General features: G+C 35.5%; 1 protein-coding gene across 3 annotated transcripts in view; it reads left to right on the plus strand.

Annotated features, from left to right (window-relative positions):
* Positions 1–730: 730 nt before the first annotated feature.
* Positions 731–13,255, plus strand: part of LOC129902614 (ubiquitin C-terminal hydrolase 13-like) — a 32,381-nt gene continuing 19,856 nt past the window's right edge. For 2 of the 3 annotated variants that reach the window (XM_055977946.1, XM_055977947.1), the window contains exons 1-5: positions 731–879; positions 1,201–1,267; positions 2,631–2,775; positions 2,866–3,023; positions 7,228–7,493. In XM_055977946.1, coding sequence (XP_055833921.1) covers positions 850–879; positions 1,201–1,267; positions 2,631–2,775; positions 2,866–3,023; positions 7,228–7,493 — 666 coding nt within the window. In that variant the 5' untranslated portion in view covers positions 731–849. The remainder of the gene's footprint in view (positions 880–1,200; positions 1,268–2,630; positions 2,776–2,865; positions 3,024–7,227; positions 7,494–13,255) is intronic. The other variant, XM_055977948.1, reaches the window with a different exon arrangement.

Consider the following 13,255-nt stretch of genomic DNA (forward strand, 5'->3'; position numbering starts at 1 on the left):
AGGTAATATTTTTAATCGAACATGTGAGTAAATAAACATACATATTATCTGGCAAATAAAAATCATAAATACATTTCTTTTTTTTTGTTGATATTTTGGGAGATTTAAATGTGGCTTATGAGAGAATTTACGAATCATATTTCAAATATCGTATTATTATATGCTATTTTTTTTACTTCGATTGTCGTTTTATTTATTTGTATTACTAATTTTTCTATGTTATTTGTAATATGGTTCTTCACACTAACATATTTACTTATTAAATTTGTTTTGAAATGCTTTACTTGAGTCAAGGTTCGATATCATCCTGTTCAGACTACACTTATGAAATTACATTGAGTATGCGTTGTAATTTGGGAGATTTAAATGTATCTTACGAGAGAATTTACGAATCATATTTCAAATATCGTATTATTATATCCTGTTTCTTTTATTTCGGTTGTCATATTATTCATTTGTGTTACTATTTTTTCCATGTTATTTGTAATATGGTTCTTCACTAACGTATTTACTTATCAAATTTGCTTTGAAATGCTTTACTTGAGTCGATATTTAATATTATCCTGTTCAGACTACACTTATGAAATTACATTGAGTTGCATATATAATAAAAAAAATCAAATGTTCCCAAAAAATTAAAATAAAAAAGTATTTTAAAACAGAAAAAAATGGAAATAAAAAAGTAGAAAATGTCAACTACCAAAAATACCCTTCTCTTTTCCAAACAATATTTTCTTTAGCCAGCTTCTGGCGATTCCAATTTCCAATTGATCTCTCGATTTCACTTCCACTTTTCTTCTCAAAATTACACCAAAATTAACTCAAAATTCTCTTCAATTTCTTCATCAAATGACCATAATGACTCCTGCACCTACCGATGTAAGTCCCAATATTTCTTGCTTTCTGTATGATTTTCTAGTCAGTAAACACAGACATGTTCATTTGGTTGTTTTCAATTTTTATTTTTTTTTGGGAGTTTTAGTTTGTTTTATCTTTGTAAATCAGTTTAGTGCTTATTTCTGCTTGTGGGTTTTCGTTGATCTCCTTTTTTAGATTACGTATATTGTTTTAGACAGTATTCATACACATACACATGTTCTATTGGCGGATTCATTTTTTATTTTTCTGTTTTAAAATCAATTTGGTGGTGTTTCTGCTTCTGGGCTTTCGTTGATTTCGTTTTGACTTATGTTGGTGTAGCAAGAAGATGAGGAGATGCTTGTTCCGCGTTCAGATTTGGTATTTGAAGGACCTCAGCCCATGGAAGGTAAAATTTTGAAGTTTTAATTTCTGGGTTTGTTTTAGTTTTTTTTCGACTATGACATTGATAGGATTTTGGAGACATTGAAGTTGTGCATGTACTGGGATTTAATGGTTCTCTTAGGTAAAATGTTGGCGAATTGAGAAATGCAAGGGAAAAGGGAACAAGAATGAAGTAATTTGTCTATAATGTTTCTAAGCCATTGAGGTAATAAATTTTTTTGGTAACCCTTGCACACACAAATTCTAGGGGATACCTGCCACCTAGCACTAGCAATAGGTGCCATGTAACTCTCTACCACAAGGCTATGATAGATGGAAAGAAATCACATACTGTTGTTGTCTCCTATTGGGATTGGAATATGAGACATCATAGTTCTCAATTCACTTCATTGGCCACTAGGCCACACCGTGGATCAATTGAGGGAATAGTTTTAGTAGGAAATTTTGTTTCCACCTTGTATTCTTTTATGGTTATTGAAGCACCCTAGGTGAATCCCACATCGACAAAATACGAGAGAGATGTTGGTTATATAAGGAAGCAAGTCTTAAACTCTACACACGCGTTTTAAACCTGTGTGGGCCTAGGTTAAGCGGACAATATCACTAGTGAGATGGGCTATGACAAATATGGTATCAGAGCCACGTATGCAACCTTGAACGATGGTGAGGCAAACCTCAACAAGGAAGCTGAGTCCCTAAAGGGAGCTGCATGAAACACCATATGAGAATCCCACATTGACAAAACATGTGAGAGATGCTGGGTATATAAGTAAGCAAGTCTTAGACCCTAATGATGCGTTTTAAACCCGTGCGGGCCTAGGCCCAAAGTGGACAATATCATTATTCGGCTGAGATGTGAGTTATATATTGTTGGTAATGGTGAAATCTTGTCTTCAAATAGTTTTTTCCTCGTATCTGTTTTGTTTGCCGGTTGTTGTATCTAAATATGTTGGAATATATGATTTCAGTTCTTATTCTACGACCACTGTGTTTTCTGATGACGTGTTTGATGAATGACATATGGGAAAATTAAAGATTCTTTACCCTTTGCAGTATTTGTTTGAAGTTAAACCAGAGTCATTTTGTTGTTTCCAGGGTATAACTTTTCTGTTACATCTCTAGTCTCCTTGATTATCTATCTTCTGAAGTGGTGAGGAAAATGCTCTTGTAGCATATGGACTGTTGTTCCATGGATATGTTATTGTAGATATAGGGACCGGGAAAGGATTACAGACTGCAGCTTAACCACAGCCTGCTAAATTTTATGACATTCAGCCATCAGTTGATTGTTCACTATATCTTATGCTAATTTCTTGAGAATGGGCTTTCATGTTTTTTCTAATAGTTCCTCCTTAATTGCTTGTTAGCACAAGCAGAAACCGGCAATGATGTGGAAAAGCAGCCACCAGAGGATCCTCAAACTTCAAGGTTTACTTGGAAGATAGATAACTTCTCTAGGTTGAATGTAAAGAAACTATACTCTGACCCTTTTGTTGTCGGTGGCTATAAATGGTATTGTTAATCTCTCCATGCTACTTGCAAGTTTAAAGCTACTTCCATAATCCCATGATGACCTCTTTTCTGCTGTTTTTGATTTGCCAGGCGGATTTTAATTTTTCCCAAGGGGAACAATGTTGATTACCTGTCCATGTATCTGGATGTTGCTGATTCGCCTAGTTTACCTTACGGGTGGAGTAGATATGCCCAGTTCAGCTTGTCAATTGTTAACCAAATTCATAACAAGTACTCCATCAGAAAAGGTACTTCAGTAAGAATCCAAAATTCTGATGATCTCTAGCTGATAATAGAAAACCAGTTTCAGTTGTTTACTTTATGGTGTGCTTGCGCCAATGATCTTGTATTCTTTACTATGACCTTGGCTGTTGGTTACCCTTGTATGCCATAAAAGAGGTGATATTTATGCTCTTCAAAACAGTGTCAGCTAAAATAATGTGGTTTTCGGCGTTTTGGCTATACTTTGTTGAGGTGGCAAACATCAAATTGTCTTTCTACTACCGATTCATTTTAATGACAAGTGTGAATACATTTCGCCATGTATTTGGTGCAACCTGATCAGCTTAATGCAATTTCCCCCTAAAAACGGAATTGCAATAAAAAACTTGTTTTCCTAGTTGTGGTCAGTAGCTGCAAGAGTGGGGCCTGTTGGTTGAGGATCACTTGACTAATATTTGCAATGATTTACCTCTCAGTTAATGTCCCAATACCTTCATCTTGTGTTTTTTACTTCTAAATTGCTTGTTCTGGTAAGAAAGTAAAAAATGCACAAATAGAGGAGTTTGAAACCCCCTTCTTTTTACTTCTCCTTGATGGTTTTTCAGATCTAAGCTTTTGCGGAACAATAAGGAGCTGAGTTCTAGTTGCAGTCGAGTATTGTCAATTCTTACATAGTTACTTGGTTGGTTTCTACCAGTTCACCAAAGTAGATAGAATATTTGATTTTACCCTAAAGCTGTACTTGAAGAAACCCCTAGTTCCTTCTCAAAAAAACTTAAAGAAACCCCTAGTTAAGCTGATGGCTGAATGTCCATCTTGTCCCGAGTTAGGTTGGATGTTAGTCTTTGTAGAATTATAAGGTACTTCTATTCCATCCATCCTCTCTAATTACTTGTCACATCCTGGAATTCTTCTTGTAAATAGGAAGTTATAAGTCCTATTCCTTAAAAATTTAAATGTCAAGTTTTATTAATTTTATGTACTCTTGCCTGCCAGTTACTTTTTTCACTTTCTGCTGCTTTGTGGATTGCTGCCATTTTTGCCTGCTGTGTGTAATTCTGTTGTGTAGAGCAGTGTACCCGATTTGATTCCTCCTCCTTCAGAGGTTAAAAGAAGCTCTCTGTTATTAGGAAGAGAAGAAGACAACAAGTGGTGGTGTAACTAATTCTTAAACAGGAATGATGTCTATTGGCTCTTCGTAAAGAACCTAAGAAATGAGAAGTTAAGAAAACATAATGAAGCAAAAAACCAAATACATAGCCAAGCTCGTTCTGTTACTCTCTTAGCATTCTGTCTCCGTAGTCAAAAGCATGTCAGTGCAACCATAAGTTTTTCCTTTGCATTTGTGTGCAAGTTAATACCAAAATAAATAAACCGGCCCTTGTTTCAATAGGACATATTTGGTCGAATTTCTTGAAGTGATGCTGTTTGAGATAATACAACAGCTACACCTCAGTCCCAATCAAGTTAGGGTCGGCTATATGAGTCCTCACTAACCATGTTTCTCCATTTAAGCTAACTCATATCATCATCGTACTAAATAAAATTAAAAGTGAAACATAAGTTAAATATATATAAAGAAAATAATAATAATAATAGTAAAATTTCATTATATTTTTACTAGCATATAAATCTATGATAGGTCAAAATTCTCCAGGAAAAATAAAAGGTTTAAAATCAATGTACTAACAAGACTAAAACCTATTCCCAACTAGTAGATAACACGTATATGGATTTTTTTCTTCCATTGCGCCCTATCTTTAACCAAGTCCACATTGATTAAAAGAAATTGTAGGTCTTTTGAGACAATTTCTTGCCATGTAACTTTTGGTCTACCTAATATCTCTTTAATACTTTCACTGACCATAGTTTCATACTTATGAACTGGTGCATTTGTAGGTCGATGCAGGAGTCAGGACATGACCAAACCATCTCAAACGACCTTTTCTCATTTTATCCTCAATGTGTGCTACTTGTACCTTCTGGTGAATGTGGTAATTTTTAGTCTTATCTAATCTCATATGACCACACATCAATCTTAGCATTCACATCTCTGCGGCTTTCATCTTGTGAATATGTTGGACTTTAGCAGCCCAACATTCACTATGATATAACATTACAACATACCAGTGTAATCCCATAACTGGAGTCTGGGGCAAGAATATCAACTAAGTCTGGCCCATGTAGGTCTCAAATTTGCGACCTTCACGTTATTAGCACGACGCTCTAACCAACAAAGCTAATGGGCCTTACCAAAATTTATTTTACTGAGCTAATTCTAGCCACTATGATTCAACATTTCCGGTGAAAAGTTATTTTATGAAACTTAACTTTTACTTTGGTAGAAATCCTTCTATAGTATAACACTTTGATAACACTTCTTCATTTCAATCATCTACTTTAATTCTGTGAATATCATTTTCATCTATCATTCCATTCTCTTGCAACTACGTGCCTAGATATCTAAATTATTCACATTTTGGACTACAATTCGGTCTAGTCTCACCTCAACTTTGCTTTTCTCATGTTGACTAAACTCGCTGTGCATGTTTTCAGTTTTACTTCTACGTCTCCTATAACCCTCTCTAAAGTGCTTCTCCATAGTTTCAGATTTTGTTGACACCCTTGCGGGTTTAGTCAATTAACACATTAACATCAACATATATCATGTAGCATGGGACCTCATCTTGTATTGTATTGCTATTTCAAGATAGGTATTATTAAAACTATGGGACTAAGGTCCTTTGACAGTCATGTAACTCACATATTTGATTATTTCTAAAGGGAAAAATTAGCAGATAGAGTACGGAGGGAGTGACACCCATATGCAATTAAATGCACAGAGACGCCCAAGGAAACATACTAAGCCAACTTTGGACTTGTAATCTCCTCTTACAAGAACTAAACCATGCATCAGGTTTTTAAATATTTTAATTTGATATGAAACAACTGTGATTTTCTTTTCTGATAAGAAAATGATATTATTTATGAGGAATGTCTAGGCTGTGAGTCCTAAACTTTTTTTTGGAGGGATGGAGGCTATTATGGAAGGTCCAATCGAATAGCTTGAGGTCTGTTGTGTTAGCAAATAGCAACTTGTTTGTGGCTGAGGAGTAGTTGTTGTGGACTATCCTATCCCCCCCCCCCCACAAAAAAAAAGAACAACAAAACACCACCACCACCAAACTTGATAAGTAAATTTGTTTCCTGTTATTTTCCTTACCTTTTATTTCTGCTTCTAAAAGAGAGACTAAGTGAGAACTGCGTTGCAACCAAAGATCTTTTTGGTGGCAAAAATGTATGTTTTGGTGAAAAGGTTATGAGTTAGACAAGATTTATGTGGTTACCGAACTTCTTGTGCTTGGAATTGGTTGTAGCTTTAAAGACTCTCCCATGAATGAATAAGAAATCTTTCTTACCCCTCGTTTTTAGCATGGTAGATATATATGCCATTCTCCCCATTTAAGTTAAAAAGAAACTGTGCTGTCACAGAATGACATGTTGAATCAATTGGATACCGAATTTAGCATCTGTTTTAATGTCTTTGTTGTCGATGTTTAAGTTCTGTATTGTAGAATTTAGAGCGGAAAAGGGTCACATCTCTCATGCAAAGTCTATATGTCTTTAAGTTTATATTACTGGTGTAGAAGCAGCACTGAAAAATGCTGAGAATATATCTTGGAGCTGTTACACTCCTTTCAGGCATAGAAGCCTACCAGGAATGTTTGCCTGTACAAGTACCTCATCACTGGGGATGGTATTCTTTGTTTATGTCTTGATTCCATTTTCTACCTATTGAAGCTAGTCGATTGATTCCTCAATCAAGTCCTAACTTGAAGTATATACAGAGATGAACAAAAATTGTTTGGGTACGAGGCAAGATCATTCTTCCCTGTTACAGAGTTTTTCTGCTCTAATATCAGAAATAAGGTCAACTTGTAGAATTGACTCATGCAAAGCTTCTTCTCTAAAGTTGGAGTCCAATCACTCTTGGTGAGAAAAAATAAGTTTCAAAGGCACGATGCCTGTCTTTGCAGGCAGTATAAGATGGTTTATAATGTAAGTATAGGCAGATGATCAAATATTGACATAATTCTTTTTTGGCTAGTTCCAGTTTGTGTGATGTATTAATGTCAGGCTGTTTGAGCTAAGCCCACAACTATTTGAAACAGTCATAGTTTCATTTATGGTCTAGTAGGTTTATATAAATGTTACTCTCATGCTTTACAGAGACGCAACACCAATTCAATGCCAGAGAAAGTGATTGGGGTTTCACATCCTTTATGCCACTTGGTGAACTATATGATCCAAACAAAGGTTATCTTGTTGATGATACGTGTGTTGTTGATGCTGAGGTAGCTGTCCGAAAAATTGTTGACTATTGGTCATATGACTCAAAAAAAGAAACTGGCTTTGTTGGGCTGAAGAACCAAGGAGCTACCTGTTATATGAACTCGCTTCTCCAAACTCTCTACCATATTCCTTACTTCAGGAAGGTTAGCTACCTTTTTCCATTCTAGTAGTTTTGGAACACGTGTGTTGCACGTGTATGTCATGTTAATTTGTATAAACATTTAAAATGGTATTTCATTGTACATATATGTACCTTTTGTTTGGTTCTAAATTATGAGTGTATATATAACTTCTTGGTGCTTTAGGTGCATGATTTAAACTATTGGCCAAATATTTCAATTCAAATATCAGAATTAAGAGAATGAAAAGATCTCATCCGCTCAATTAGAAATATTAGAATAATAAGTGAGGCTTGTTCAAGTGGTTGAGCATTTCCACCATCAGTCGATAGGTATTGAGAGTTCAAATCACGCTGGAAGGTAAGTGGGACACTATTGATCTTCCTAGGAGAAAAAAAAATTAAAATAATGACTACACGTATGAAATTGTAATCCTTGCCAATTGTAGTTTGGCAATGGAACAACACGTCATATGTGTCCCTCAAAACATTTTTTTTGTCTATAATATTAATTACTAAGAGTTTTATTTTAACTATATTTAATGTAGCAATATTTAGTTTTGCAATTAAGAAAATAAATGAAAGAAAAACTTATGTTGAATTTTTTTAAGAACGCTCAGTATTCGATGATAATGATTCATGACAATACGTTTTAAAACAAAATTAGAAAAGAAAGGGAGATAGTTGTACGTAATAGATAAAATAAATATGATAATATATTAACAAATATGAGCAAAAATTTTATATTCTTGTTCATATTACATATTACATAGAATTAGATAAAAATGCTATTTTTGACCCTTACAAAGTGATATTAAAATATAATAAACATACTTAATTTTTTGTTTTATTTACAATAGATAAAATAAGAATATAAAATTCTAAAATGAATTTAATACCTTTTTTTTTTTTTTTTGGTCTCCAACCAACTTTATCCCTCAAAGAGTTTGGGAAGGACAAATGATATCAAATGACTTTGAAGTGGACTCTATATATGTGTGAAAATTTTACATTACATATTCATTTAAAAAATATATAGGAAAATGAAAAGCCAAAGACCAAAAAACGTAAAATAAATTAGAGCAATAGACTTTAATGAATTAAAAGTTTGTTGGTCATGGACACTTAAGCTTAGAAGGGAAAAAGACTTGAATTGTGATTAATCGACATGTTCACCAAAGGCTTCAACCATAATTTACCATTTAATATAGGATCTTAATTTAAATTAAGAACACATTAAATTTAGTTCTTATTTAATGAATAGAAATAATTTACTTTACTAACTTCTCATATTCTTAATATAATAATTAAGAGCTGCTATTATCAATTCTAAAGTATGTTCCCTTATGTATGAGTTTTTTATGTTCATTATTTCACATTAGTACATTGTATTTAATTTATGTGGTCATAAATTTTATATGAGTAGTGGAAAAGACTTAATTTAATATATAACATTATATGATCAACACTGTCTTAAAACCTTTCACCTTTAGTATTTAGTATAATAGGATATGATTATTTTTTAATATTTTATTAATTAGATGTTTTATGATATTTGTATTTAGTATAGACGTAAAATGGTAATCCAACTTTACAATTTTTTTAGGTAACTAACGTGTTTTACCTGTGAAAACATTATAAAATAGCTGCCCAACTCAGACAGCTTAGTCTATCAAGAAACCACAGTCCACCTCTAACTCAAAGCCTAACAACAACACCTAATATCAATCATTTACGTAACCATGCTTGTATAAGGGGCCTAACTCTCGGGATAGCTCTAACATTGTAAATATAAGCTACTCTTTTTACAATCTGAGCAGGCTTCATAGCTTTCTGTTCAAACACCCTCTGATTTCTTTCATTCCAAAGTGCATAGACTGTCTCGACATGAACCATTTTGAAGACCTGTGCCTGAGTAGATTTCCCTTTCGAATTGTCAATCTCCCACTGAAGGTGATCATCCCAATTAGTATTCTGAGGACTCTGTCTCTGCATCCAATGTAACACCTTTACCCAAACCTGCCTAGTAAAATCACACATCACAACCATATGATCCCTAGTCTCTTCTTCCTGATGGCATAGCACACGTGGGATTGATTTCCATTCCCCATTTCCGAAGCCTGTCTTTTGTAGCAACTTAGCATGTAGTTGAATCCACATTATAAACACAGCTTTAGGCCTTGCAGCATTACTAAACATAGTAGACTTCCAAGTATTTCTGTCTAAGTATTCTTTTGACAGGGATAGTTGACCCATTATCCAGTGCCCATAATTTCCTAGCCTCCATAATCTTCCTTAGCATCCAACATGCTTGTTGTGGTATCAGCATAGTGGAAGGATTCTGAGTCTTGAAATAATAAGCATGAATCCATCTTATCCAAAGGCTATCTTGCTTGTGGGTAAGATTCCAATAATGTTTAATGTTAGAATAGGAATGGATATATACAATCCTACTTAGAATAGGAATAAGAATAGAAATAGTATCCTAGTTGGTAAAGGATTGTATTGTAGTGTCTATAAATAGGGTCTCCGTGTAATAATGTAGATACACTATTCAATAATATTTTTCTCCTATATTTCTCACATTTAGCAATAGCTGCTTTGTTCCACAAAAGCAAATTAGTAATGTTAAACCCACCCACAGACCTGGGAGAGCATACTGTATCCCAAGCAATCAAAGCCTTCTTGTTGTCAGTATTAGTACCCGCCCAGACATAGCTTCTGCAATAAGCTTCAATTGTTTGGACTACCTTACTAGGCAAAGGGAACATATACGACCAATAAGACTGTATCCCAAATAGCACTGTTTGAACCAATTGGACTCTACCAGCATATGATAGCTTCTTTGCTGTCCAAGAAGTGATCCATTTGACTATCGTTTCAATAAGAGGTTGCCGCTGCAGAAGTTTGAGTTTTTTTGTAGATAAGGGGATTCCTAGATATTTGAAAGGTAAATCCCCTCCTACAAACCCAAGATGCTGAAGAATCAGGTCTTGATCATGCTGTGATACACCACCAAAATAGACACAACTTTTATTTAAATTTGCTTTCAACCCGGAAGCCGAAGAAAACTGCTCAAAAATTCTATGTAAGGCACCAATAGATTGCAGATCCCCTTTTGCAAACAAGAGCTAGTCATCTGCATAGCAAAGATGAGTCAACTGCACCTTAGCACACTTGGGATGATATCTATAGCCCTTATCAAGCTGTAATTCTTTTAAGCCCCTACTAAGACATTCCATTGCAATCGCAAAGATATAAGGGGACCTAGGGTCCCCTTGTCTCAACCCTCTAGCTGCAGCAAAAGGAGATGTGTACTCCCCATTTATGCCAATACTATAGCTCACTGTTTGAACGCATTCCATGATCCAGCCAATTACTTTCTTAGGAAATTTCAGCTACTCCAGCACCTGCCTCAAATCTACCCATTCCACACTATCATAGGCCTTTTGGAGATCAATTTTCAGCATGCATTTGGGAGAGACATGTTTTATAGTATATGCTTGTACCAGCTCATGTGCTAGAATGACATTATCAGAGATCTTTCTCCCAGATATAAACCCAGCCTGTGCTTCACAAATAATGCTGGCTATAACCTTTTGTATCCTCCTGGTCAACACCTTAGAAATTACTTTGTAAAGCACTGTACAACAGGCAATAGGCCTGAAGTCCTTTTCTGTAGTTGGACTTGCAGTCTTAGGCAGTAAAGTTACAGCAGTACAATTAATAGGATTGAACAGTTTACCAGTATGAAAGAATTCCTAAACAGCAGTAATCAGGTATGATTTGATCACTGGTTATGCAGCCTTATAAAAGGTTGCATTATATCCATCAACCCCAGGGGATTTATCAGAGCCAATCTGATTGAGGCCTTCTAGAATTTCAGAATCTGTAATATCGAAAGAACAGGACCATGTTGCATAATCATGCCATTTACAGTAGGAAGACACTCCGCAGCTGCATCCATTAGACCCTTATAAAATTGAACAATTTCTAGCTTAATAGCCTCAGGCTCCTTCAAATTTGTTCCATCAAGAGAAGTGAGATTTTGTATTTGCTTTCTTTGTTGTTTCTCCTTCATAACAGCAGAGAAGTACTTTGTATTAGCATCACCCAGAGAAATCCAAGTCACCCTAGCCTTCTGTTTCATCACTCTCTCTTCTATCATAGACCACTTTTCTAGATTGAGCAATACCTCTTTCTCCTTCATAATTAGGTAATCAGAGTGGACTGTTCTCATCTCAGTCTGAATCAGCTCCAGCTCAGTTCTACAAGTTATGACTTTCTGCCCAATATGCTTGAATTCATCATTATTCAGCTGTGCTTGAAATCAGACTTGAGTTTCTTCAGATTATACCACAAATGTTTCATACTATCTCCTTTTGTTCTACTGGTCCAATATCTGGTTACTACAGGGAGAAACTCAACATGATCTTTCCATACATTAAAAAATCTGAAGGGTGATTTAGGAGGTTTAGGACCTTGTGACACTTGTAAAATCATGGTAGAGTAATCAGACACACTTGGTAAACCATATTCAGTGGATATGTGTTTCCAATTCCGCATCCATGCATTATTCCCAAGTATTCCATCAATCCGACTATAGATTCTACTCCCAACATCTAGTTTGTTTGTCCAAGTGTAGAAATCACCTCTCCATGGTAATTCAGTAAGCCCAGCTGTGGCAATGCACTCTGAAAAATCTTGAATTTCTGCACTAGAAATAGGATTCCCACAGTCTGTCCTGAGGAGTAAGTACAGCATTAAAGTCACCTCCAATTACCCAAGGCATAGAAGTACCTTGTGATAAACATTTAATCTCCTCCCATAGACTTCTTCTCTGCTCAATAGCATTAAATCCATAGACCACTGTTAAAGCATATTCCATAGTATCTATTCTACTTCTGACCTGACGTTGAATAAACTGAGTTCCTGCCTTGATAAGTTGGATCTCCACATCTCTATCATTCCAAATCACCCACACCCTTCCATTATTTGCATAGGCATAGTTATGAAAACTCAACCAACCAGGGGAATGTTGCAGAACCTTGCCCACATTATGTTCTTTAACCTTAGTTTCCACCAATCCTGCAATCTGAATATGTTTTGAAGATACTAGCTTCTTCATCTCCTTCTGCTTGTATCATTTATTGATGCCCCTGACATTCCATATTAACACCTTCATTAAGAGATGGCCCACCTCTATCAGTGGGTAGCATGGTATGATCTTCCATTTGCACTGAACCCAAAATACCAAAACCATTTCTAGTAGGAGTAGGATTTAACAGAGGAAACTCTTGCAAACTAAACCCGACATCTTCATGTTGTTCCTTTGCTTTCCCTTTTCTGCTAGACGAATCGTGTTGTAGAATACCATCATGTTGAACCAGCTGCTGCTCCTTATTGGTAGGCGAGACTTCAATATGCTTAGCCTCATCTACTATCAAAGGGCATTTGGACATCCACCTTTGAAACACCTTGCGAGGCTTTCTTCTCCTCTTAGGTTTCTCAAATTCAGCTGGGACAGGATCCTGAGTAGGGTGTGGATTGGGGGCTTTGGGAGGGGGGCAAGTATGCCCAATTTTAAAACATGGATCACAATATTGAGGTTTCTAGTCAAATTGAACCTCCTGCATACATGTTCTTCCCTTTGGATCCAAAATAGTAATTTCTTCGGGTAGAGCTTTAGTGACATTAAGTTCTATTAGAACCCTGGCAAATGAGATTCTGGTTTGTTTAGCAGTGCATTCATCCGCAAAGATAGGTTTCCCAATTGCACTGGCTATT

Source organism: Solanum dulcamara, chromosome 9 (assembly GCF_947179165.1).
Source record: "Solanum dulcamara chromosome 9, daSolDulc1.2, whole genome shotgun sequence".
NCBI lineage: Eukaryota > Viridiplantae > Streptophyta > Magnoliopsida > Solanales > Solanaceae > Solanum > Solanum dulcamara.